The 27,580-nt window shown below is 40.3% G+C and overlaps 1 protein-coding gene and 1 long non-coding RNA gene across 3 annotated transcripts in view; one reads left to right on the forward strand and one right to left on the reverse strand.

Moving 5' to 3' along the window:
* Positions 1 to 23,221, reverse strand: part of LOC126869081 (uncharacterized) — a 78,488-nt gene extending 55,267 nt beyond the window's left edge. Inside the window, exons 1-3 of the long non-coding RNA XR_007690819.1 lie at positions 16,441 to 23,221; positions 16,269 to 16,343; positions 5,154 to 15,966 (exon numbers count right to left, since the gene is read on the reverse strand). This is a non-coding gene — a long non-coding RNA (uncharacterized LOC126869081). The remainder of the gene's footprint in view (positions 1 to 5,153; positions 15,967 to 16,268; positions 16,344 to 16,440) is intronic.
* The window catches only part of LOC126869069 (CD151 antigen-like), a 91,119-nt gene that overhangs the window by 30,506 nt on the left and 33,033 nt on the right, over positions 1 to 27,580 (forward strand). For both annotated transcript variants that reach the window (XM_050625236.1, XM_050625237.1), the window contains one exon: positions 23,233 to 23,425. In XM_050625236.1, coding sequence (XP_050481193.1) covers positions 23,233 to 23,425 — 193 coding nt within the window. The remainder of the gene's footprint in view (positions 1 to 23,232; positions 23,426 to 27,580) is intronic.

Below are 27,580 nucleotides of genomic sequence, written 5' to 3' on the forward strand. Positions count from 1 at the left end.
TCGTTTCAGCGCCAAAAAGTTAAGAAAATAAAAGGCTATTCGAAACTTTCGAGTGTAAACTGCGTGTTTCGATGGTTCGCCAGTATTGCAGTTAGCTGGATCAAAAGGTCAAGTGGCCCATTGAGACGTCGTCTGGTGTTGTAAAGATATCAGCTGACTAACTAAATAAGGCTTGATCTTTGACCAATGATTCGTGACACGAACGCGATCAATGTATACGAGTGTTCCGAAAGCCAAACTGGCCAACTCCGATTAAAACCTCAAGAAAGCAAAGAACGATTTTCACAACTTTATTCGTTTATTACACGAATCGTAAATATCAAATTTTGGAAAATAATTCTTGTGATTGTCATTTTTCTCTGCATTTCAATTTACAACATTTCTATCGTTAATTCGTAGCTGTCGCCAATGCCTTTTATAATAAAAATTTTCTTCCTAACGCATTATGTATTGTTATCTCAAACGAATATTACTCGTGTCTGTAACGATGTGAATCGGTTATCGCGCTTTATATCAGATCGATGAGCATACTAATAGTACTAGTAGTTCTTAACAAGTACGAGTGTATAGCTTCACGATATCGAACACGTCACAGTTTAAGTATGCCGCTTAATTCTTTCGAAGCATCTAGTTGCAATTTTTTTCAAAATTTCACCATCGAGATATAATTCTGAACACGGTCTACACTAAGAAATTTCGAATAGTCTGAACCCGACATAAAGCACAGAACCGTACCGTGAAAGTCTGAAAGTGGAGAAAATAAAAAGCGTCGCAACGACAATTCTGCTGGAGCTAGAAACAACGGGAGATTGCGGCGTGATAAACCGAATTGAATCGACTGCCAGCTTCGAAGTAGCGAATCCCTCAGCGTTGCTTCCCTGCAAGAAATCGTTCCGCTTTAAAGCTTCCAATCAGCGGTTCCGTTCCACGATTTCGATACACTTGTTCGCGGATTTAACTTTTTCAGTTTTGCGAGGTCTTGAGAGTTTCTCTTGTGGCGGCGAAATCGCGCGTCAGACGTTTCGAACGCGATGTTTCCAGCGGCGACGCCCCGGTGTGCGGTGAATGCCGTGCTATCACAAGCCGCTCGGTAATAAGCCGGCGTTGAAACGCGAATTCAATAACTCGCGTGGTCGCGTGGAAGACCCGGCAGGAGAGCTGTTCGCGAGCCCGTACAATGCCGCACGCCGGGTTGTCTCTTTGTGAAACCGCGTCGAACCTCGTTGTACCGTGCGTCAAGCCACAGAGAAGGTGTGCGAGAGTGTTAGAATGTGTTTGGCGCGAACTATAGCACGAATTCCAACAATCGCGCTTGTGGAGGTTTACATCGAAGCCCGAAGAACGATCTCGTGTCACTATATCGCTAGGATCGTATTGGAAATAACGGAATTCGAATCAGTATTTTTTTGCCATGAATTGTCCGAGGTCCGTTGAACGCGAGTGCCACTCGTCATTCTCGCGATAACGCCGATCCGACGTCGTGTCTTCGTCTTGAATTATTTTTGCATCTTGACGCGTCTGGTCGGCATCGTAGCTTCACGTTCGAGTAACGAAAGTGAAAATTATTTTCGTAGCTTATCGCGTCGATTTGCCTCGTATTCGCCTTCGATTAATTCTGAATTTTACCGCGTCAATCTAACGTGTCATACTTCGTTCGATACTTTTACGTTCAATTACTTTTTAAGATATGACGCGGCGTCTTCGCCTCCGTCTATTCCCGCACGTGATCGTGTCAATTTGACGCGACGTCTTCGTCTTTGATTATTTTTGTCGCTCCGTATAAATAAACGTATCGGCCGAACGTGCCATTAAATCGACACGAATGCAAAAATGACGCGTATCAGTCGCGTGCAATGTGTCTAGCCCTAAGCATGTATTCGAGAAGATATTTCTACGCGATAGGAACTTGGAAACTTCGCTTCTTTCTCTTAAGGTACAATAGGAGGAATTCCACCAAGGTGTCGTTCCGGATGAAAGGCTGAAAAGTTTTCGAAAAGTACCACCGTGCACTGAAAACTTCGTGAAAACTGAAATTGTATAATTTCCAAAGGAACAACGAGTTCTCCTTTCTCCTTCCTTGACACGTGCACCGTAATTGAAAGTAACGAAACAAATAGAATTAGTCGTCAAGTTGGCGGCGCTAGGAGCCACGTTATCTCGCAATCTCGGAACTTCTTCGCACGATTCCAGTTTCCTAAACGTTCGATGGAATTCCCCAAGTAATTAAGCGGCTGGCATGAGTCTTTCGCGGCACCTGTTTTCGCTTGGCAAACAGAGAGACGATTCGATCTTTCTTCCTCCCTCTCTCTCTTTCTCTCTGGCTTTCTTCGGATGTTTCCCAGAGGAAAGGGATCTCGAGAGCAAGCATCCGAGCTTCCTTATTGGCCGCCAACAGTCGACGATGTCGAAAGGAAGGAACGAAACAGGTTGGAAAGAGAAAGAAACGATCTCTGCAGAATATCGAGGTGTTCCTCGAAATACCGACACCATCCGATCTTTCTTGACGTTTCTTTTCCTCCTTCATCTCGGTCGTTTCGTTTTGTTATATCCATTTTAGCGGCGAGAAATACCGGCGAGAAAATATAAGGAACTTTTCCACCTTTGTCCTCGCCAGACGACGTTTTTGTTTTACGCCGTCTAAAGTCACATTGCTCGCCTGTAAACTTTAAACGCCCTTTCACCGTGCTCTTCCTCCTCCTACGATATTAATTTCCCCGTTTCTACGTACTTTCGCTACGCGATTAAATCTTGCCGACTTTCCATCCTCGCTCCAAAGCCTCTCTTTCGGTCTATTTGAGAGAACCAGGAACACAGGATTGCAGGATATGCTCTCGTCGCGAATTAATTTCCCAGCGTGATCGCAAACGCAGCCGACACGCGTCTGCTGCTGTTGATTGCTCTTCGAATCAACGCCAAGCGGACAGAATGCGCCGTGAATTTCGGCGAAACGTTGCCAACGATGTTTGCCTAACGTGTTCTAGCGACTTCTAATCAGAAACATTCGTCGGGACAATTTTATCTCTATAAAGGAGAAAATGTTTTTCTAGGAAGAAAATCGATCGTAGACGGTTTATCGGGATTACGCGTACTTCGATTCCGCTACGTTGGTCGTCGGTGTTGGTGTCAAAGCTTTGCCGACGCTCTGTTCGTTCATTGATGAGCTTTGAGTTCGGTGGATCAACACGTCGAACAGGTTGTGCGATTGCTTGTGAAACTCTGCCTCGATCCGATAGTTTAACGCGACACGACGCTCTTCATCCATTGGTTCTTCTACCAAGCAACTTTTTAATGGACGAGAATTTCCGTTCGGGAAAATTAAGCTGAACGATGTCGTTTCGTTCGAAAGCTACCTTGTTCGAGTTCAGGATTCTTCTTTTATAAGCGTACTCGTATTATACCTAAAGGTAGTTGGCGATATCGTCGTCTAAGAAGCTTCGAATAATATTGAAATAAAAAACGAGGTAGACGAACGAAAGAGTCTGAGGGATAGAGGACCGTTTCACACTGAATGGATAACCGCGTGCACCGACGAACCTCCTCTTCGCCGGTGAATGCAGAGGATGAGGACTCTAAAGCAGGAAGGCATCTCGTTTAGAACCGTGGGGATTATTTTCTTACCGTTTATTCCAACTTGCCAGGAGATATTCGAATCCTTATCCCTTCGTTCCTTCGAGTGGGTCAAACCCGAAACTGTTCCCTTTCAAACTGAAAGCTGTAGATCCTATTCACGACCTCACGGTACACGGCAGTGTCATTCTATCGACCAGAGACGACTACAAGCGTTGGTAATTTTGCGGAGAATCACGAATATATTTTACTCCTAGAATTCTCACACACTATCCTGCTCAAAATTATCCGGATACTTTTTTATTTTTCATAAGATAGACTAGCCTGACCCACGTCAAATGTCGTTTTGTACGATGGAACTTTAATTACACGCGGTTTCTCTTAATTATCGTTCGATATACTCTTCCAACGATTATTTTCTTTCGTTGTTACGACTAAGTGGACTGTATACAATTCTTAGCAACGTGTCAAGAAGAATTTATTCGAATGCTTATTTTCAAGGTTTTAACATTGTTCTCCATAGTCCCGGAAAGTACTCTACATGTTGAAAGTTGACGTACTTGCAACTTACTTGGAAGGTTATTTTCTTTGGAATATTTCCTCGCGCCGAGCGAACGTAAGCCGCCCCTTTTGCGACCGCGTTTTCTTACGCCACGGCGTTAAAGCGTAATTTCCTTGTTGTCGATCAAGAAAAGGTGTTAGTACGCGGCGTCGAGCCGAAGGTTTTCTTCTTCTAGCTCGATTAACGTTACCTCTCTCGAGCCGTGGAAATAACTTGCTCGCGTTCGCCTGATTACACTCGGCTCTGCCACCTGCTCGATGAAAAAGGGCCGCGAATGAAAATACGATTTCCACGCAACGTCGTGTCTCTTAAAATTGTTGTTACGCGTACGATGATGGAACATCGTTCGACGGCTCAAAGAAAAGAATTCCAACCTTCTTTTCTCTTCTTTCCTACGACAGTCGGACGTTTAGTCGTTCATTTTTTTTTTCTTTTCCGCCGGCGACTCAGCGAAGCTCATCTGTCACGGAACAACGTGAGGTTCGTCGTTTCTTCTCGCTTCCGCGAGTCGAACAAATTGTACCTGGCAGCGGGACACGTCCGCTGAGTAATGGGCTAACAGAGGGGAGGCTCGCACCCCTTGTCGCACGTCGAAAGTCAGCGCAAGATCGCTCTTATGTTTCTCTACCATCGGCTGCGCCGGCACGCCTTTTCGATGAATACGCGCGCCGTGTTTCATTCTCTTTGGCCATTGTGTACGAGCAGCGAGAGGCAAATGGAAATATCACTATTTGAATAAAAGGACAGGGCCACGGTTATTTATTTTCCCTTCCTAATAGCCGGAACCGGTGAATCCAAGAATGATGGGGCTGAAGCACGCGGACACTGTTTTGATTAGAGCCCGTGGTGGCTTCACCGTGTACCGGCAATGTGTCACGACAGAATGAAATGTCATCCCTGCTGCTTTCGTTCTATACGATCTCGTCGAATGGACGTAGGTGGCAGCGTACAAACACTACGCGATTTGAATAACACAATTGGAAACACAGTGTTACCAGGAAATTCGTCAACTGACTCCTCCTACCTTCCTCTTTTTTTTTTTTTTTTTTTTTTTTTTGGAGAGATGAGGCTTTGTTGGTAGTTTGGGGATCATGGAAACAAGTTAGAACAGTTTCATTGCTTTCATACACTTAATATCGTTCGTTTGTTCGTATTAACCGAGCAAGCTAAATTATTTTTGAAGGTTTTGTAATTTTTAATGTACCTCCTCGCTCGTAAAGGTAAAATCAAAGGATTGTTAGAGATTGTTGTTAAAGCTTCTACATGATACTATCTATATGGTCGCGATAAAAAAGTTTATGTATTTCGTGTTATATAATAAAAATCACATCAAGTATAAATAATCAAATGAAATCTGTATCTTCTATGCGAGTAATTTCTCGTAGATTTTAAAATGGAAAAATAACGAGCATCGACGTAACCAAAAGCGAGTCCCCGAGGGAGTTGAGAGTTTGTAGGGATCAGAGGGATACTAAGTAGGCGGGAGGGAACCCAAGGCACGATCCTCCATTACGTCGCCAATTGGATTTTCATTCTTTTGGGGCACACCACGTGTAATCCGCCGTATTGCCTGTCGGGGTTTTCTGCGGAGGAAGTCGATGGTTAACAAGTTTTCAGTTCCCGAGATTGCTAATTGTACAAGCATTAACTCGCAATTAAAGTTTCCCTCGTTAAATCAGGCTTGTATTCGCGTCGTGTCAATAAGCGTCAAGCTAGACTTTATCTTCTTCGACGTTACGATCTTTCGCCAGATCTTTCGAGCAGACATCTTGACTCTACCTTACATCAAAGAAGGAAGAATTCCTTGACGAAGAGGATTAAATCGCGGGTGTAGCGCATATTGTATTTATACGAGAAGCTCATGGCAAAACTTAACGTTGAGTCTCTTATCGATGAATTGCGAAAAACAATTTTTACAGGCCTCTGTAATATCTCGCTTTCCACCGTGAAAACACTGTTTTATAAAAGTCTTAAAAGGATTAAAATATGGATAAGATGAATTACGCTCTTGATGAATATCAAATATTTTTTAGTTACATCTCATCAAAGAATGGGAATATTTTTTCCTTATCGAAATACGATGCTCTTTCTATCGACTAATGTCAAATATTCTTCTGCAATCGCAGCACCGCAATATTTTGCCAAAGTACATAATACGACGAAGTATATAACATAGAGAACTACAAACTTTCCGAACAACCCGATAACGATATTAAAACAAACATGAATTTCCGTACATTAAGTTGGATAATAGAGAAATTTCGATTCACGGAAACATAGACATAGAACGTTTTCACGCGTCGTTACGAAGTTCGTTCTACTCGAGTTGCACATTTTGTGCCCTTAAACTGTCAAGTTTCGTGACAATTCGTTCGATCGAGTTCCATTTTCGAAGGAGAAAGGGAATTGTATGCAAAGCTGAGAACTATGCTCCGATGCTACCCTTCCAATAGGTATTTTCAGTGCGACGAAGCGAGACTGATCCTCTTACGGACCGAGAAAAGTGATCGTAAAGATTTTAATCCTCCCAACCAGTGGATCCTTCTCGAGAATAACACCGAGGAAACCGAATTCGATTTACTTCTATGTGTAATATCGAAGTACCGAAGCGAATTTCATATCGGTGACAGGAGATGAAATAGAGAAAGCGCGTTTCGGATGATAAAATGCCACGTATGACATTTCGAGTATGAAAATTTTCATACTACTAGGGTGCGCTAGCTACGAAAATGTTTCTTCCTTTGCCGTCTCTTCTCTGTAGAAAATTTTTCTTTTCCTATTGGGTTGGCAACTAAGTAATCGCGGATTTTGTCATTAGGTGATATTAACAAATTAACAATATATTCGATAGGAACTCGTTATAGTTGGCTTGCATCTGGTTAAATATCGTTCGAGACTCGTACATGCTAATCTCGTTCAGAAGGACGAAACATTATTTTCTTCCCCGTTTCTTCGTTCATTTCATTTCATATATCGTATTCGTATGTTTAGTAATCCTTTTAACGAATCTACAATTAAACAATTACATTTGTACAATTGAATAGCTCTTTACTACGTATTTGGAATTCCGGGCCGTTCTTGATTGCAAGCTTCGGCTATCGACGTTCGTTCTCTCTTTGTCCCCCCTTTCACAAATTTTTAACCACCACCCAAGCGACGGAAGGAACTTTTTTAAGAGACGTGCACGGAATTCGTTAGCATACAGGAAGCAATTGCTTCGCGTTCGAACGAAATTTGTCACGACAGCAATTGACGTTCACCAAAGCGCGTTTCTTCTTTCACGGAAGAACGACCAGCATGTGTTTTCCTTTCGGTCGGAGAACACGTCTCGTTAAAACAAATCGCATTTCATAATGTCGTTGGAAATCTAGTCAAAGTTAAATTCTTTATTCTATCGAAGAATCAATTCGACCAACGAATGTTGTTCGTGTCCTACGCAAACGGTAAACTTCCTCGGCTTCCGGAAGGATCCGTGCGAAGGTTCGCATACCGAGGCGACTCGACTTCGATGCTAGTGGTATTCAAAGTACGGAACTTAATGGATTCGGCGAACTCGAAGGCTGCTTTCAACCAGCCGTCTGGATGCCGTTTTGTTTGCCTTCGCGTTGTATCTTTCTCTCTCTCTCTCTCTCTCTTTCTCTCTCTCTCTTTGCCAGTGAACAGATCCCATAAAGAAGTTTCGATCTTGAATTGAACGGTTGCGATCGTATCGAACGAAGCTATTGACCCCTTTACCACAATAAATGCAAAAAGAATGGTGGATTTTATATTCCATGATAAATCCTCGGGAACAAAGTAAATCGATGGTCAAATCCTATCGTGACTCATCGTAGACGATCCATCGATGGGACGTATTCGTCGTTTAAATCAAATGTTTGCGCAACGTGTCATCGGCTTATTGACTCCGTGACGATAAACAGTCCATTTCCAAACATATTCCCTAAATCTGTGTATACGTACTCTTAAAAGAAAAAGCAAAGAGAGGAAAAAATACGTTGGAAAATCATCCGATCGAAAATGTTTTACGAAAAGAGAGCAAACGTATATTTTTGCCATCATACGCGCGCCAGTTCAATCGATATCTGGCGACACAGGTGAATCTAATTTGACGCATCATTCGCGTTCACACACGGGTGAAAACAATAATACTGACATTTAGTTATCATAGAAAACCTATTAGTTTATCCTGCGAAATTCGAGCAAATCTATCTCATTGTCGACGTATCACGCGAACGTGACTCGACGTGGAACAAATAAAGCGATCTCTGAACGCGGTATCGTTACTGTTTTTGCAACATTTCCATCGACGCGAGCATGAGCGCATCCGTTGCGCCCCTTATGCAAATAGGCGAATATTTCAAACGTTTGTCCAGTCTCGACCAACGACCGCCTCTGGAAGCGAAATACACAGGTAGATGGTAAACACCGCTTTCGCGTAACCGTACGCGAACAATCCTTGAACACGCTGTCTCTCAATTCGCCTGGAAGTCGTTACCAGAGACAGCAAGGGAGCAGCAGATTATAGCGAAGCAGCGGCAGCTTCGTCCGCACGAAGGGAAACGATGCAGCGTTTCGTGTTCGTCCACCATAATCTCCACCCCTAACTTTCCCCGCTTTAACTTGCACCGGACTAGGGGGAGGAATAGAAAGGAAGAGGACGCTATCTCGAGGCAGAGATTGCTCTGCCCGCGTCTCGTTGTTCCCTACGATTTACCCCGACGAGATTACCCTTTGCATGCTCTCCAGTCGCTTTAACTTTTACCCCTCTCCTATGGCTCAGATTTCTGCGACATTCATCTCGCCTTTTTCCCGCTACGTTAACCACCATTTTTGCGGTTACTCCCTTCGCCAACTGGTCACATCGAGAACCACTCCGTTATATCGATAAGCCACGTTGACGTATACCCTCGTTTATAAATATGCCAAGTACCCCGAGTCATCGATAGTGAATTGTCTGTTATTTCATAGGGAATTTAAACGAAGACCTACGATTTTCTTAGCTACGTTTTTCTTATGGAAATGGGATTATGAAATTCGAAATCGTGTCGACGATTTTTTTTTTTTTTTTGATAATCGTTATAGACGATGGAGTTTCTTTCTGATTATCGTTAGACAGGATGTCAATGACGGAATTTTTTTTCGTTCACTAATAACAATTATCGACGACAGACTTTCCCTTTTTATTGTTTTCGATCATCCTCCATTTGAAAAAGTGGAAGAACTTTTTAACGTAACTGTTATCCTTCCATGAACTTGAAACTTTCAAGCGAAGATCTCGTGTATCAATGTACTTAAATCAATTTTAATTAATAAGTACAACATTCAGGAAGCATGGTTGGAAACGAGGCCTTGTTGCACTACACGAGAAGGCTAGTTCATTTTTCTAATTGAACTGGTTGCCACTGGGGACACACGCTGCTACATTAATACGCAAGTGAGATTGCAAGCTTTCCGCGGTTATTATCCTCGTCGTAATTACGAAATGGCGATTATTTAACAAGTATAAGCAGTGCTAGGGATATTTTAATTAAATTAATATTCGTCGTATCCTGTGCTGTGATCCTACAGCTTTCAGTTCCGATATACATATTAACAAGCTGGAAATTCTCGTCGTCGGATATTGTTCGCAGACCGTCGTTCCGTTTCTCAGTCTCCTCGAAGGACGTCGCTTGTCGATTTCTGTTTGCACTTAGACGAGCACATAATTAGTCGAATCTTGGCGTCGAATCGCGGAAGTAATTCCTGCCGAAGGAACAAGCTTCCTTCGATCGTTTCCTGAGCACATAATTATCGACGTCGTGTCGTTGCGGAAACGAACCTGAGTTTATTGTACCGTTTTATTTACGCGTATATAATTGCTCACGAAAAAATTCAGACACTTGCAGCAATCTTTATCGATACGTACATTATTTACACGTCTTACACGAATCATTTTGAAATTTCATTAACACCGCAATGAGACTGAAGCATCATGAGTATGCATTAGGTTGTCCGGAAAGTGTCTTTTCTTTGCGAACGTGTTTTTTACAACAGTGCACGTTCATATAAACGTGAAACCAAGTCTGTGAAATGTCGCGGTGTTTATCTCAACGTAACAAAATGGATCGTACGTAATTCGACAAAATAATATAAAACAAAAGACGTTGTGCGTCTATTATTTCCTCGTAAAACGAAAGAAACTTTTCAGACGATCTAATATATTGGCGAAGGAACAAATGTGAAAATCTATACAAAAATTACCTACAAAGTATTTGGCGCAAACATATATCTCACGGAAATGATACAAATATTTGAGCAATTAATTGTCCATTATAATAATGTAATATAAAATGTTCTATTCGGTGTCTTTAGCACTTAACAATTGTGTGATAATTAATCAGTCCTTGGTTAAATAAACTTTCACAATAAATATTTTTATACATTTTCAAATTGGACCAAATTTTGTCAATGCAATCCCGACAGTCGTGTCTCATTGCAGTGTTAATGATATCTGAAAATGTTTTCTGCAACGCATACAGCGCGGACTTGAAAGTTTTGCGAACCACTGTATATACATTTTGGACTTTGTTGCAAACTCTACCAATATCGTCATGAAAATCATGTCTCGTTATAGTTTTAATGAAACTTCGAAAACTTTCGTATTACGCACGTGATGTATTCATAGAAATTGTCCGTGATAAATGTTCGAGTATTTTCCTCAGCCACTGTAAATATGTCCATATTGAAATTTACGAGAGTACGTGGATATTGTAAGTGGAGCGGTATTAAATAATTACAACTGCGCTGAATTTAAGCTGCATTAAATTCTCATACGCTTCAACAGTATCCATTAGTCGGTTAATGCATCCATGTTGAGCCAACAATTGTTTGTACTTAATAAGATAAAGAGCACTTAACACGATGTTCAGCCTTCGTCGATGAATGATCGATTAATAAGCGTCATTGTCGTGTGTATCGGTTTTAATTAGAGAAAATATACTCGTGATCGATTCGTCTGTAGTTAAACATGTGTAGAGCAGAGGGAATGGTCGCATAACTCTCACTCGATCCGGTTCTACTGTAATCAAGACGTCGCTGCCGGCTGATCGCCGAGGGCAAGTCTTTCCCGCGTCCACGGTATTTTTCTTCTCCGCCCACACAGGTGTATATAACTTTATACTGCATAGTATGGTACATGCGTCCTACGTACTGTTCTCCATTATCACGAATGGTCAATTTCAAGAGAAAGTAGACTGCAGCAGATTTTAAACGGTATAATCTTTTGTTATCTTTCGATTTGCTATGATTGTGTCTTTTAAAGTTCCAGTAAAACGATGTAGCGAATGTACGTAGTTTTCATAACTTTTGCTGTACAATATGGTTATAATAATTTACTTCGTGCTTTTATAATTCCTGGAGCTTACGCGTTTCACACGGTATAATTTCCACGGTTTTACAATTCTAGCTTTGTAGTGGATCTTTTTATAAGTCTCGATTTACTATCCTTGCGTAACAAAATAAGAAATTATTTAATTATTTTATAAGATAATAATATTAACTGTAGTATTATGTATAATTTTTGTATAACGCGTGTCTCAATTACTCGCCTGCAGATTTCTATCTTCCCACGCCAATCGGAGTTTTTTCCCATCTATAATAAATAATAATCGTAATAACAATAATATACGTATGTAATCTGGGAAAGGTATCGGGCAGAATCGAGCCAACAATCGCTGTGTACAATCCTCTATCGGAGATTTAAAAATTCAGTCGGGTTTCCTCCGTTTTGACTAGACGATCCTGTCGAAATAGATTCCGTTTTTCGATAAAGTATTCGATCAGGATTGAGAATCCGTTTGCAACGAGCTGTGCAATCCAATAGTCCAACCACGACTGTCACTCTGCACACTATCAACGATATTCGTTTGCGTCAATAGGAACGTGAATGAGATCGAGAAAAAGGTGTGCACATGTGCCTGGTCTAAACGGAAGTTTATTCCTTAATTGCGCGGTTCGATAGAAAAAAAAGGAAGCCGATCAGCAAATTGCGGCTAATTCGATGTCACGGTCACCGATTCGAGAACGTATTAACCCTTCAAGAAGTCTCGGCTCGTTAAATCCACGCCTAGTTTGCAAAACTGTGTTCCTAGCCGTCTGTAATTGTCCCGTTATTCGAGAAACTAGAAAAAGGTCTCGTAAACGATCTTCTACGCTAATACTACGAAGTATCCAAACATTCTAGCCGATTTATATTTTTAGCAATGATGCATGAATGTTAGCAAAATGAAACTAGAGATAAAAACGAATTTAGAAAACTGGAAATCAACGAGAACGTCCAAAAGTATTAAGCAATTTATTTCATTCAAAGAAATAATAATTTTTAAATAAATTTAAAAAGTAAATAGCAGTTGTATTAAAATTGTAGATACGGTTTATCGATGTACCTATCCTTCAAACAATTTTCGTTCGTGTATAACTTTTTACTTGTGATCCTGCAATTAAATAACACGTTGTTGAAAATAACCAAATAGCCAGATATTTTAGAGTGCTAATGTACCAGTGTATCTCTCTCTCTTTTATCGTTTGGAAAATTAGTTTCGTATGGAATACGGATTTTCACGATTGTACGTCTATAGGGCGCGAATATATTTGATTTTCAAAGGCGTAGGGTGGGAACGTTTTATGGTTTGTACCGTAAAATCGATTCAGCTGGTAGATGTATAATATAATTTTATAACGCGATAAGGGAAATAGGAACGAATACCGGTTGCATGTTCCATCGGATACGTAGCCCGCGAGCTTTATCAACGTTCGTTCGATCAAAATCATTACGTGTTTCCAATGGTTTACTTTGTAGACTGGCCGGAGCAATTAGCGCGCGGAAATCACTGCCGTTCGGAAAAATATCGCCGCTAGTTATCACGTGTTATAGTATAAAGGCAGAGAAATGATAAAGAAAAGCGCTTTCAGTATTCATCGGCGATATTAATTGCAACTTTGATCCAACGTCCATCATATTTTCGTTTGAATTCCTTTGAATGGCCATTGTGACGATTTCGTAGATTAAATTTACGTCGTTTGAAGTTACGCGTTACAGATTTCGGTTACACCCAGATAAAATAATCTTTTTATGTTTATTCGTATAAAATATGATTTAGAAAATTGAATATACGTATTTGATACAAATAAAATTGTATTGCATTTTTAAACAATTAACACGAGTATATTTTACTCAAATTAAATATCATCTGGAAGATTGAATACACATATTCTTTTATTGTTTCCATACTTTGTAAATATTTTTATTTGTTTTAATAAGTGATTTCATATCGTAAATAAAAAATTGTATGTTACCTGGTATCATCAATCCGTTCCTGATGCTTTTGATATAAAAAGATTTTTCTGTCGCCAATGGCTCAATTTCATATCGCGATATGAATATCGCGGACTTTCATGGAAAATTTAAAGACGCAAAGATATACAGGGTGGTTGGTAACTGGTGGTACAAGCGGAAAGGGGGTGATTCTACGCGAAAAAAGAAGTCGAAAATATAGAATAAAAATTAAAAAAAAAATCTTTTTTTTTAATTTTTCCATCGAGACAACGATCTACAGTGAGATCCGTTATAACGAGACGTGATAAAGTGCACGCGTACCGAGCGAAAATTCAAAGTCGATTTTCTTGAAAACAAAGCCTCAAACGAAAAATTTTTATTCTATATTTTCGACTTCTTTTTTCGCGTAGAACCACCTTTCCGCTTGTACCACCAGTTACCAACCACCCTGTATAAGATATCCAACATATAGTACTCTCTATATCAATTAATACGATATTTAATGTATCAAACAATTTTCTATATCTACATTCTACCTGTTTAATTATACCTATTCAGACAAATACGAACTTGCATAAATATCCGCAGACTAAATATTAGAATACGGATTTTCTCCGACTAATTAACCCGTTGGAAACACCGCGCGAAGTAAACCGAGGCTAGCGAAAGGATAAAAAATGTCTAGATCAGATCTACGGTGACCGTATCCAGGAAAGATTGGAGGTGGTGAGCCGCGAAGAATTTTTACGAGCGGCTAGCGTGTGCACGTAACAACCTGGCGAACATAATTCTCGTATTTCGAGGGGAAAACGACGTAAAGACGAAACGAGTGTCCTTTACGATCCCTTAAATGCCTCGTGTTATTTCCAACAGGCGGACGATATTCAGCGTAATAACGCGATAAATAACGGGTCGTAACTTCCGTATACGTAGGTAGTTGCCGCGTACTATTCGGCCAGGGCTCTTTATTCCGGAGCACGTTGGTTTATAAACGTTAATTACGTGTCCCCCCGTAGCACTGCAACCGCTTGCTTAGCTTTGCAGGAAGCGACGCGAAACACCAGTTGCCAGCGCCGCTTTCTCGCAGTTCTTCAGTCGCTGGTCGCGGCAAAAAGGAATAACTTGTTATTGCAAAAAAAGAACGAGTGCCTCGTTCTGTGACACGATGAAAAAAGAAGCTACACTTGGCGGAATCGATCTTCCTAGCTCAGAATCGTCTATGGACAACCGGTTTCTCCGGTCGAAATGTGTCTAAGCGTAGGAAGTTTTAGAAAATTGAACTAATCATTTCACAAACCATTACAGTGGAATTTCTAGTATCCGGACTAATGGAGAGACATAACCGTTGGGACGAGGGAATTTTCGGTTAGTAGAATCCGCGTCTTTTCGAAACATTTGAAAATAAGATGGTCGTTCATCGTCATTTTCAATGTAATCTTCTTGCTTTCAACATGGAGAATTAAAATGTTGATAATATGTATAGAAATCTCCAAATGTTTCAAGATATTAGCGTTATAATATATATATATTTAGATAGTGGCATTTTTTTTATCGCTGATTCATTACCATTATTGCAAAACAGAGCGCGGGTATTTATTTTTCAATACCATTAAAGTTTTTCTACTTCTTGAAACAGCCGAGTAATTTCCAATTACATGTTCCTGTTCTTGACGTCATTAATTATCTACCTTCTCCAACTTCTGAAGTATTTTCTTTCCTCTCGGCGCTTGATACAAGACATTTCCTCTTTGATGTCATTATATACAAAATATTAACGTGTACGATATCAGCTTCGTACTAAAGTAATAAGAAAGCGATATGAAATAACAGTAAGGACGTATAAATGTTGTCAAAGACCCAAGCGAAAAATTAAGCCGCTTAATTAAAGTAACTTGATTTGCGCTATGCGACTTTCACAGATTATCCTCGCTGCTCACATTATTTAACATCCGCTGTCCGAAGAAATTTCATTCAGAACAGCCGTTTAATTCGAATAACTTAACACGCGCTATTAATCCAAACCTATGTTCAAATTATTTGACCAATTTGAACGAGGCTTCGCCAACAAGTTAGCTAGACGCAGCCCGTTGCGTGCGATCACCAATTTCTACGGGATAAGACGATCGTAACTTTACGACCACGCGAAACGCGATTAAGCAAACCTTCTTGATTTACCTTTCCTTCGTCGAGGTTAGATCGTCGCACCCACACAAAAGTTGTAAAAGGGGAAAGCGATTCGCGGAATTGCGTGAGATCGAGGGCGATTGTTCTTGCCGGAAGCGGAGGAAAATTCGAAATGCCCCCGAGGATCGAAGAAGATCGCCACGGTTTGTCAGTATAACGTCGGTCAGATTCCGCTTGTTCCCGGCCTGTGCGAGTCGCATTATCCAATTTTCCACGATGCTACGAGGTGCAATTGCACGCAGAGGCGGATGGCGTGGGCCGGTGTACTCGTTCGTCGGCTGGTTCCCGCGTTGTACGTTTGCCCGTGTGGCGGCTGTCTCCAGCTGGTGCGCGATGAAACCTGCGGTCGAATCGGCCGCTAGTAAATCGAGAGCTGCGATAAAATCGATACCGCGTAGATCCAACGATTTTTTGTCCCCCCCCCCCCCCCGCGAAGCTTTCGGTCACTGTAAATGATACCACATTACTTGCGAACGATAGCCTCGCGTAATTGAAATGGAAACTGCGTATGCAATCGAGCGAAAGCTAATAGAGAGATGTGGAAGATATTTCTGACCACTACGATTTGTTATAATAGTTTTATTTGAATTTGAACAAAGTGCACTGATTTATGACGAATTGGTAATTACAAGCGGTACTTACTATCTTCCTGTAGAAAGAAAATTCCAAAAGGAAAGGTTCCAGCATCTTTAACTTTTGTTCAATACGTTCCGGTTCCTGTAAACAAAATATTCGTCAAGTTACACGATTCGTCGCAGTGCATCTGTAATTATATCGTAGAAGAATTATGTCTAATTAAGTCGTAAAGTTGTACCTGCGAAGCTTTCGATAGAAGTACGCAGGTACAGGATACATTAATTAAGTAATTTTCCTTGAAAGACGAGGTCCAGAACGTAGATGTCATAGCGAGTAGTAACGAGTTACGAAGAATTACACGTAAAAGGAGGAAAGTATTACGGGAAAATACGAAACCTAGGCAATAGCGTGGATAGTCTGGCAAATAGCAACGAGCACACTGGTGTCATTCATAAAGATAAAAAAGACGAAGATCGATATATCGGTACATACAGGCTCTCTTCAAAGTTGCTTAGTCAAAGAACGAGCTGCGGTTTGGAAACATCGACGGATGATTTACGATGGTTCGATACAGGAGAAAGGGCAAAATACCTGACTCTAAAGAATACTTCCATACGTCGAGGCGCATTCTTTTTTCTCCCATTCCGGATGAAAGAATTTTCGATTACTTCGAGTTAACGAGCGATCGCGTAAAGTCAGCCAATCTGTCTGCCACGCTGCTTCTGCCGTGTGTTTCGTCTTTATCGACGAAATTTCACGGGGCGGAGTTCATGGAATAAAGGAAGAAAGGGGCGTTCGGATTACGGTTCTAACTTAAACCGAGCGTGCCAGGAATCCCCTGTGATGCTTTATGTTTTCGTCGATACGTGATCCCACATCGTACGATCTTCGTACGTCGTCCATCGTTCTCGTTATTAAAGCGAGCCATTTATCTTGTAGTCTGCGAGCTCGTTCGAAATTCCTTTCGATAAAGTCTCCTTCGTCGTTCTGTTTAATCCACACGAGGACCAAGCAAATCGTAGTTTATCGTAATATTGCAAACAAAATAGTAAAAACATTGTAAAACCATAGAATTATCATTAAATGGTAAAATTATAGAATCTATAATTAAGCGAGTTTTTCGATGAAATACAGAATCGATGAAAGGTATTGGATGATAAAAGTTTTGAACTGTGACGTGAAGTTGGATTCTCCTGGTCGAACTCCATAACCTGTTCCATTCTTCTTTTCCGATACTATGGATTGATTTAAGAAGATCTTGATACGATAGCTTAGTTTCATTCGACAGGTCGGTTATTGCTTCTCTCGCCATAATCCAACTCGAAAGCAGAGATTGACTCTATCTTTGGCTGGCCATTCCGGATGAACCACAGATAGGAACAATCTTTATAGCTTTCACGCGCGAATAAATCGTTCACGATGCATGTCCAAAGTGTAAAGTCTAAATTCGCCTTTATACGGCAACGAGTATCCTTTTGAGGCGTTAATGGCTCTTGTAGATCGATCGATAAAGGTAAACGACGTGTCCCGATACGACCAGACCGTTTAACACCTTGGAGGCTGGTGTGTTTGCAAATGTGAAACCTGTCGCAGGAACCAACCAATAAAAAGAAGACCGGGGTCTCTGAATGGCCGGCAAGGTTAATACGATTGGATGATTGGCTCGATTAGCAAATTGGCTGGCGACGTGTAGGACATTGGGATAAATGAGGATATGTCTATGCTGGGAACATGGCACTGCCGCAAATTGATGGGAAGGGATCGAACGACAGCCTCGATGTCATCGCTGATATATTATGAGACATGGTTTTCGATAGGTGGGCTTACGTGCGCGTGTCAGCTCGACAATTAACGCGACCCTTGTAGAGTTGCACCAAAGGGCCAAAGGGTAGTAGATGGGGGCCCTAAAAAATGGAATTCAAGCAACGCGATCGAATACCCTTTTTTTCTATTATTCACCCCCGCTCTTTCCAGGTGAATCGCTCAACGATAAAATTTCGCGAATTGCTCGCGTCCTATGACGCGTCTCGCGCATCCCACGATACGAAAGTACCGGTAATTTTTATGTATTTATCGTTTAATACGATCGATCGAGCTATGTATCAGTTTCTTGAAAATAACGTGTATTTCATGAAGTAGGAATAATGCGATTGAAGACTTCATGATAGAAGAGCAATAACACGATAAGTCACGTTTTCTATTTTTTACAGACGAGCAGTTTTAAAATTCAGCAGGTTGTTGATCAATAGTTAAAATGTTATTAAAATTGTTCGTTTACTTGTATCTCACAGAGATCAGAAAAGTATTTGAACGTCGTATGCTAGTAACACATCTGCAGTAAATATCTTGTAACGTGTATATACATTTTTAAATTGATCTCAAAATTTACAGACATGTTACAGTGTCTCGTTACAGTGTCGATAAAATTTCAAAATACGTGTAACGCACGAAGCATAGACATAAAAGTTTTCTGTGGTAAATATCCAAACACTTTCCCGTGCCAGTGTACGACATACGCGCAATACAATTTGTTCGTCTTGGAAAATTAATTATAACAGTAAACATCACCAAAGATCCAACGATAGAGGTAAATCGCGAGAAGGATTTATGTAATTCTCGCGTAGTTTCTCGATAGAAGGTAACCATTCAAAATGCATCGATGTTTCTCCATTTATTTCTCCTAGATTGTCTGTAAAACAAATACCAGATGCATATAGATGCGTCATCGCGAACGTGGGCCGTGACTTTCAGCGTGGGCGACGGAGGTGTAGCTGAAAGCTGAGGAGCGTAACACGTGGGTTAACAGAAGAGCCGTATCGGGTGAACGGCGCGTGGCAGATGAATTTTTTCATGTCACCGCCATCGATTATTTTCACTATTCGTTATCCCGAAGATACATACATTTGTATCTCGTTAAGCAAGCCATTTCGATGGTTCTGTTAAAAGCATCGTCTCATATTGAACGTTCGTTGCCTTATAAATCCATAAATGTATTCTTCATTTTAATTTGATAGCTGTATTTCTGAGTAGGGGTGTATAATTGAATATACTATTAGGCATTAGTGTTATAAAATAATAATTATACTAATACAATTATACTAATATATTCGAGAACTTAAAAGGGATAGTAGTTAGGTGGATCGTTATTATATTCGTCGTATTTTATTAGGTTGTTCGAAAAGCTTTTTTCGTTTCATAAGGTGATAATAGATGAACAATTTCTGTTTTATTATTGTTCTATTATTTCCTTATAAAACGAAAGAAACTTTTCGGACAACCTAATATCTAGTTGCATCAGTTACATTACCATTAAACCTGTGCTATATAGTCGTGCCACAACTAGGACGCAAGAAACTAATTATAAATATTTCATTTGAGTTAATTTAACGCGACAAAGTTGAAGTAGTACAGGGCTACAGCAACCATAATAATCTACTTAATATTATATAATAAATTTTGCTACTTTTACCCTCTAACAGATCAGAATATTTATGCCAAAACTTCGTTACTTATCTCTTAACAGCACATTTGAATATTTCCCAGTGACGATTCGTTAAAATAAAGCATTCTATCCCCATTACCGCGAGATATCGAGCGGAAACAGTAAGTTTCCTCATCTTGGGATTTCCTCCTCCTGCGGCCTTTACTCTTCCGATCTGTTTGAGTTTTTCGTTCGGGAAAACTGTTGTTTACCACGTTGTTCCGCGATCTATATCTTTGTTCCGTTGCTTTGTTCCGCTGCTTTGTTCCGCGGGACGTTGGCATAATGAACGATACTTGCAGGAAACTTTGCCGGTTCTCTTACCTCTTTGCATTTCCCGTCCTCGATGTAACAGCGCGAAAACTATCATCCTGAAATTTCCAGCGTATTTCAACGAATTACAGCTGTCCCCCGGACTGGAAGTGAATAACGTATTCGCTGGAACAACGTCAACCGCACGACAATCCTCTGTGGTAAAATAAAACACGATAGCTTTTTCGATGAATCGAAAAAACGCCGGTTGACATTAAGGGCTATATTGCTACCTGTCCGAAAAAAGTAACAACGGACGTGGAAAATATTCGATCGATAAACAAACAAAATAACATAAACAAAAAGTATGCAAAGGCCAACAACCGCGATGGGTTATTCAGCCCATTGCGCGTTAAAAAGTAGACGAAACCGAAGAAAAGGAGAGAAAAATATATAAATTCCCGTTCATAAGTATTAGGGATACCTGCTGGTCGTGTACAAAATGTCATGGTTGATCCAGATTGTTACACATTGTAACAGTCGAAATTAAAGATTATTCGGAAAGGATTTACAGTTAATTATACGTTGACTCCTATGTAATTCTTTGTTCTAACATTTATTTTTTAAAAATCTGGATCAATTGGACATTTCAATTGGCTGTTAAAATTGTCTGCATATTCGATTGTTGCAACCTCTTTATAATTTCAAAAACATTATTAAAATATTGGTTCTTAATAGTTTTTTTTTTTTTTTTTACAAAAATCTCACGATCTATCAGCCATTTACGAGAAGCATAATCCTTGGCCCCAATCAATTCTTTTCGTTTTTAACGATCACACGAAGATACTATCTATTATTCGTAAAGTAACATTGAAGTAATATAATCCGACAAAAATGTACTTTTTTCCTGAGATCTTCGTATATAATCGATGAGATTTTTATCACTACATCGAACATATCGCTTCTTCACAGCCCATTATTCCAAGCGAGGTTTAATAATCTTCTAACGGTTTGTCAGGTTATTTATATACATTGTATTTCTCTAATTGTTCTAACCCTAATATGTATTTGTGAACGGTAATGCACTTGCATTCAGGCGGCGGGAACTTCTCTTTATTCTCTGCTCGCGGTCGAAACTACTTCGCCCACACGAGTATGACGGGTCACACCCATTTAATTTCGCGGTTTCTCTTCTTTCATCTCCCCCCTTCAGGTTGCTCGAGCATCGCCTGCAATCAGTTCTTCCACGGTCTTCCTCCGCATTCGACCATCTCCACCTCCGTCGCGTCGCGTTTCGCCTCCCTTCGTTTGTTCTCATTAGTCCGCCATTTATCCTTCGTCTCATTCAACCTCGCGGTTCACCGAAATCCCCACGAAGAATAGCCTGGCCAATTGCGTCTTCGTTGGCGCCCGGCCCAATTGTTTCTCGATCGGCTACGTTCTAATTGCGGAAACACAATTAGCGCGAATAAATAACCAACCAACCAGCCAGCCAGCCAGGTGCGGTTTCTAATTAATTCTCCGCAGGTTGTTATCGGCCAGTGAACGAATCGTCGCCGCGTTTTATCTGTCGCGTCGTTCAATTGAGATCTTCAATACCATAAATAATGGGCTTGCTTCGATTAGATTACATTTGTAGAAGAGTACAATTAATTTGAATACTTGAAAGCTGATAGATTGGAAAATAGTTTGTCAAATGTATAAGGAATCTATAAATTTGATAACAGTTCATAAAATATATATATAATAATTTAGTATAGTGTAGGGATAATAATAATTACTAGAGTGCGCAGTTTTATTCGTTGATAGGAAACTTAAAGGTGACAGAATACGCGGAATGCGCGTAACATGCAAAAGTATTAAAAACAAATTTCTATTTAGGTTCTGTTCTTTACCAGAATACCAACTACGTTGTTATACAGCGATCAAACAATTATACTTAAAGAGGAAATATTAACAATTGCTCGTCAGATCGAAAGAAATGCGAGGGTGGAAGGATTAATGAATTTAATCATCACCGAGAGAGCTGGAATCGATACCTTTTGATATCGCTTCGACCACGATACGTGGCGAGCTACTCGAATGCACAGAAAAGAAATCGCACAAGAGAAGTCGACGACGCGATGGCTGGAATCGAGTTCGGGTCTCACTGTCACGAAGATAGCACCGACCGATTTCGTGCACGCGACCAAAGTGAGGAAAAGGGGTTACAGGAGCAGAAAAGGGATGGAGCGAAGGGAGAGAAACGATCGATCGAAAGCTGCATTCCTTGGCGTAGTGAAAGAATCGGTTCGTGCCAACCTATGCCGCTTTTCTTTCGAAGTGCTGAAGAGTTACTTACAGTTCCTTGACGTAGATCCTTTGCCACTACACGCCATATTTTCTTTTCATTTCATTCCACTTTGTCACTGTTTCACTGTCTCTTATTCGTCGTTTCTATTTAATAGAAGAAACTCGTGGAAAATTATAGAACAGGACGAAACCGTGAAAACACTAAAATTACTCTTTATTAAAAATATTTTTAATTAAAATATACTCGTTCCTAAAAATTCATTTCGAATCATACTGGGAGAACGAAACGTTTAACGAAAATATCATGTATAATAAAACGTCGAAAAAGTCGAGTGCGACAGATAGATGAGTAATTATATATTTTTTACTTTTTAATAACATTTTTAATACATAAATATAGTACCCTTTACTTTCCTATATAAACGAACCACAATTATTTCCATAATTAAATCACTTTCTTCAAATTTGACTACAAATACAACTGTCCCATGATTTATATACGTTTTTCAAAAAAATCTCCTCCGCTTCATTTCCTCTAATATTTGTTCGAATATGCTCCATGTTCTTTATTGAATATATCCAATTTGTTCTCCGAAGTCAGTCAGATATCTACTGGATCGATACGAGGTACCTTGAAAAACGGACCGGATATCGTAAGCGACGTACCAGTCAAATATAAGGGGTGAAATCTATCGGATTCTCGTGTCTGTGGCCGTTTGGTCGGAAATGCTAGCGGCGCGTGGTGTCCGCTGGCCTGCCGCCAGGGACCGGAAGGGACGCTCGAAGATAGATTTACTCGCGATTCGAACGGTGCACGGCTACTCCTAAAACCGTATTCTGAACGCGAAGAGTCGCTATCTCGATAGCCGCCGCCGGAAGAAATACAATTTCGTGTCGGCGACAAGATCCAGTTCCATCCGTTCTACCTCGGTTTTCATTCGAGAAACGACTATCCTTCTTCGCCTATAAAAATCACTAATCCGATGGAATTCCGTGTGCTTTCAGAGTTAGTGACGAGGTGACGACGACGACCACGGGCACGACGGAGACACACGAAGAAGAAACGAATCAACCAATCATGGCTAAAAGCGCCGAGAGACTTCCTGGTACGTCCACCAGGCTGAGGACCCGAGACGACGGCTGCTGTTCCGTGAATTTCCTGAAATACGTTCTACACATCTACAACGTGGTGTTATTCGTAAGTAATGTAAAGTCATGTGCTTTGATATATCTTCGATATATTCTGTGCGTTATATCGAGCGAAATGCAAAATGGACAGTGCATTGTCAGCGACCGACGGGGCAAACCATTTACGTTCTCGCCCAGCTCGACTGGCGTTTACAATCGGCTACGTCCTCTGCAACGATGTCGTTTCTGGCCTCGTAAACGCCCCCTTTTAATTGTTATGGCTTCAACCACCCGCCGACATCGATGAAACCAACCGCAACTAGATCCTCGGCTCGATCAACGAACCGTGAGCCGGTTCTCCGTATTCCAAAAAAATTCGCGGAACGTTCCGGGTGTTAGGATGTCGAGTTGACACAGCGATTGATCTGGTCGAAAGTAGGTTCGTACGCTTGGACGTGCGTACCGACTACCTTTGTCAGTCTGAAGTAAACTTGTGGTACATTTGGTTTTCCTTTTATGGGAAAATGCAGTACAAACAGCAAACGAATGTGTATTCTTCGCGGAGAGGCTGCTCTTCGGAAAAGAAAGCATCGAAGAATTCCTTAAACGAAAAGAAATCCGATTCTTTGAGCAAGCTTAAAAGACATCTCGATAAATTTATTCGTGAGAAATCAAAGAAATATCATTTTCCGAAATATCTTGTAAATCGTTGCAAAATCGGCACGATTTTATCAAACGACTTAATGCTACGACCACGCTGTACTTGAAACTTCTTTCGAGCTTTCATTGAAATTTCATCGTATTAGCCCGTTATCGCTTTCTATTTTATATGTATTTAGCGTATTAGTAAAAATTAACAAGAAAATAACTGGCTTCGAATTAACATTTTACGCTCCAGACAAAATTAAAGTCCCTCCTTTCTGCTTAAACTCTCTGAAATTTCTGTTTGGCGGTGATATAAGGACGTATATTTTCAAACTTGGTAAATTTCTTCGTCCAAAAGTACGTCGAAAGAGAGGTATACCGCAAAAATTAACGAGGCAATTCACGCGCAAACCCACAGGGACATTTCCTTAACGGAAACAAGGTTTCGCGTTTCGTCCCATGGATGTACGAGCGTTGTAAACAGCCGGTGAAACATCGTGACCCATCGTGATACATCCCATAAAATGCTAATGAAGTCCGCGTGGTAAGGTGCAGCCGCGGGCCGGGAATGAAAGCGTCGAAAGGCGAAAGAAGGAGAGGAATCGAAAAAAGAGCAGAAAGATCTCTGAATCGATCGGTAGCCCTTACCACGGAGCATCGCAGTTTAATGCATAAAATGTCGACGCCTCGTTGAGAAGCAGGTCCCACCGAGGACGTCCGTGAGATTAAAATTAAGCGAGGAACTTGCTGGAGCCTTGTACCCTGTTATTGCCGCCGCCTTCTCGCGCAGTCTCATTTTTCATAATTTTGCCTGCACGTGCATCGTTTCCCTTATGTATGACAGATGTTCTATTCTTGTTATTTTATCGAAAATGATCGTCGCATTCACCATTCCAACAGTCATGGAAAAGAACAATGAAATTTCTATGATTACGAATGAAATTCTATCGTAAATTCCGTGGGGGCAGAACGGTGGATGGAGTTGATAGTAAAATAATTGTGATTTTTAAAAAATTCGTATATTTATTCGACTAATCTATAAGAGAGATAAAATATTTGCGTTTAGAAACTAAAAGAAAATAAAAAATAAATAAAAAAGGAGATGAAATATGTAAAATTCTTTGAATACGATAGGATGTCAAATCGATGAATTATTTCACATTTTTCTGAATTTATTCGAAATTAATCTAATACATAAAATTATTTTGCTCAATGCAGTAAATTTGTATATTAAAATTTTTTGCGATGAAAGCTACTCAAATGCCAGAGCTACTAAAGTTCTCCGTTAGATTATGATAATGAAATGAAAATTCAGCCTCCTTTTTAGAGACGAATGGGCATGCTGAAGCTTATGAAATTCTCTACGCTCTACTAGATCGTGATAATGAAAAAAATTCAAAGACGCACTTACAGGATGAACCGCGTCGACCGAGATTGGTCGTAACGTTATGCGTTAACGTTTTCTTGTCATGTTTCTGTACTTCGATTACAAATTTTCACTGATGACATGCTCTAAAGTGAGTAAAATACAATGCAAATTACATCAAACAAAAACTAGATTACAGAAAAACAGAAAAAGCAATTGAAACAAATGAAAAATTCATAGTAACAGAGAAATACGTTGTGTTACATTGTAACACGTTGAGAAACAACAACTTTATAATGTCGAGAAATTATTCTGTTATGTAGATCGCTGAAACGTGGATGTGTGTAATTTAATTCCAATTTTTCATTACATCAGCTCTCACAGTGATCATTTTAATAAATTAAAAAGCGTAAAATGATAATAACGTTACAAACATATTTTTTTTCAACCATTTACACCAGACTTTACGATTCTTTATCTTCTACTCTTCTCTTCTGTCGATTCTAATAAATTCACGGAAATTAATTACTAGCTTTTAAAGAAGACCAACATCAATCATATAACCTAATACAGCTGTAAAGCAAAAAGTTGATCAGATTAGTTTCCTAATCTAATAATCTATCATAAGAAACGTTCGTCCATGCTCCATCTAAGAAACTCCTTACGTACAGACAACAAATACATTTCGAAATATTTAACTTCCACTCCTACTTCCAACCCCAGTCTATCCTACGTCTGATTATTCCCGAGCGATCACGTCTATTGGTATACTCGTCGAAATTGGAAAATCGCCGCGATGATCGTCGCGCTGGTCAGAGCAGCCGCAAGATTCGATCGAGCTGAATGGCTGACTTTAAACTCGCTTGGTAATAAGGCTCGATAATGCAGGGATAATGCAACAATAACCTCGCGGGAACAATGGCCGCGCAACAATGCCGGCCGCTTAACGCGTACGTTTACTCGCATTGATTGCGTTTGCAAGTGCAGTCACCCTGCCAGACCGAAGTCACTGGATTATTCCAATGACTGCGGTGTTAGTCGTCGCCGTCAGGCTGTTCCCCATCGCTCGGGCACGTAACCGTTTGAATTCCTTGGCGACAATCTTCTTCGCTGGCAGAAATTTGCCTGCCTCCTCCTTCGATGCATAGTTTCTCATTGTTAGGTGTGTTCGCGTAGGACGTTAAGCGAATAGAGAATGAAGCATAAACGTTGATTTCTCGATCAGTTGCCGGATCGCTAACGGATTCCCGGTTAAAGGAAAGTTCAACCGAACCAATTGTAAACTATTCGCGGTCAAAGTTGAATCGAACTACGCTCGAAGGAAGAGTGGTACTAGCCTAATACCTTTGCCGCTTGTTAGATCAACGAGCGTAGAATAGCTGGCTAGGTTGGCAAAAAGGAGAGTTAAAGCTGTAGATAATCGAGCGATTAATAGATAGAGCGAAGTTAGTTATTACACGATTTATTAACAAGGGATAATTAAAGAGTGGGACAGGCGATCCGGTTGCCTTCTCCCTGACTTCTCTCCGGTTAGGGTAAAGCCAGGGAAAATTTGTTCCTACTAGATTTAATTAAAGGTGCTTAAGAAATGATTAAGTTTTGCATAAATGGAGGATAGTGGTTACTAAATTCTGAAAAGATTTCTCTAGAAATTAGTTGATCGAAGAATATCGATTCTTTTAGTGTTAAGAGTAACCATCATAGATAATTAAAATTGCGTTGGTTAACGGTAATCATTGTCGATGACAGGAGTTGATTTTTATTACGAATAACCATTATCGGCGATAAAAGTATTTTGTGGTTGCTGGTAACCAGTACTGATGATGGAAATTGATTTTGGCTACTAATAATCATTATCATTGTCGACGATGAATTTTGTTTTTCATGAATATTATAATACAACCATTCGATGATAGAAATTCGTTTAGTTGCTGTTAAGTCGAGTGCGGATTTTCACGCATTTGCGAGAAATTTAAAGGCGTACAAACGCATATGATATGCAAAAATATACAAAATATACAAAGTTACAGTATCCGTTTTCCATTAAGTTCTATTTTTCCTAGGTTCTGTTCTTTAAATTATTTTCACAAAAACATGAATTTACATAAATATTCGTAGTTTACAGATAACACAGCCATAGTGGCTGAAAATATTTTTGCTGTCTAATAACCATTATCGATAGCGAAAATTTGGTTGATTACTTTCGACCATCGT

Source organism: Bombus huntii, chromosome 8 (assembly GCF_024542735.1).
Source record: "Bombus huntii isolate Logan2020A chromosome 8, iyBomHunt1.1, whole genome shotgun sequence".
In the NCBI taxonomy this organism is placed as follows: domain Eukaryota; kingdom Metazoa; phylum Arthropoda; class Insecta; order Hymenoptera; family Apidae; genus Bombus; species Bombus huntii.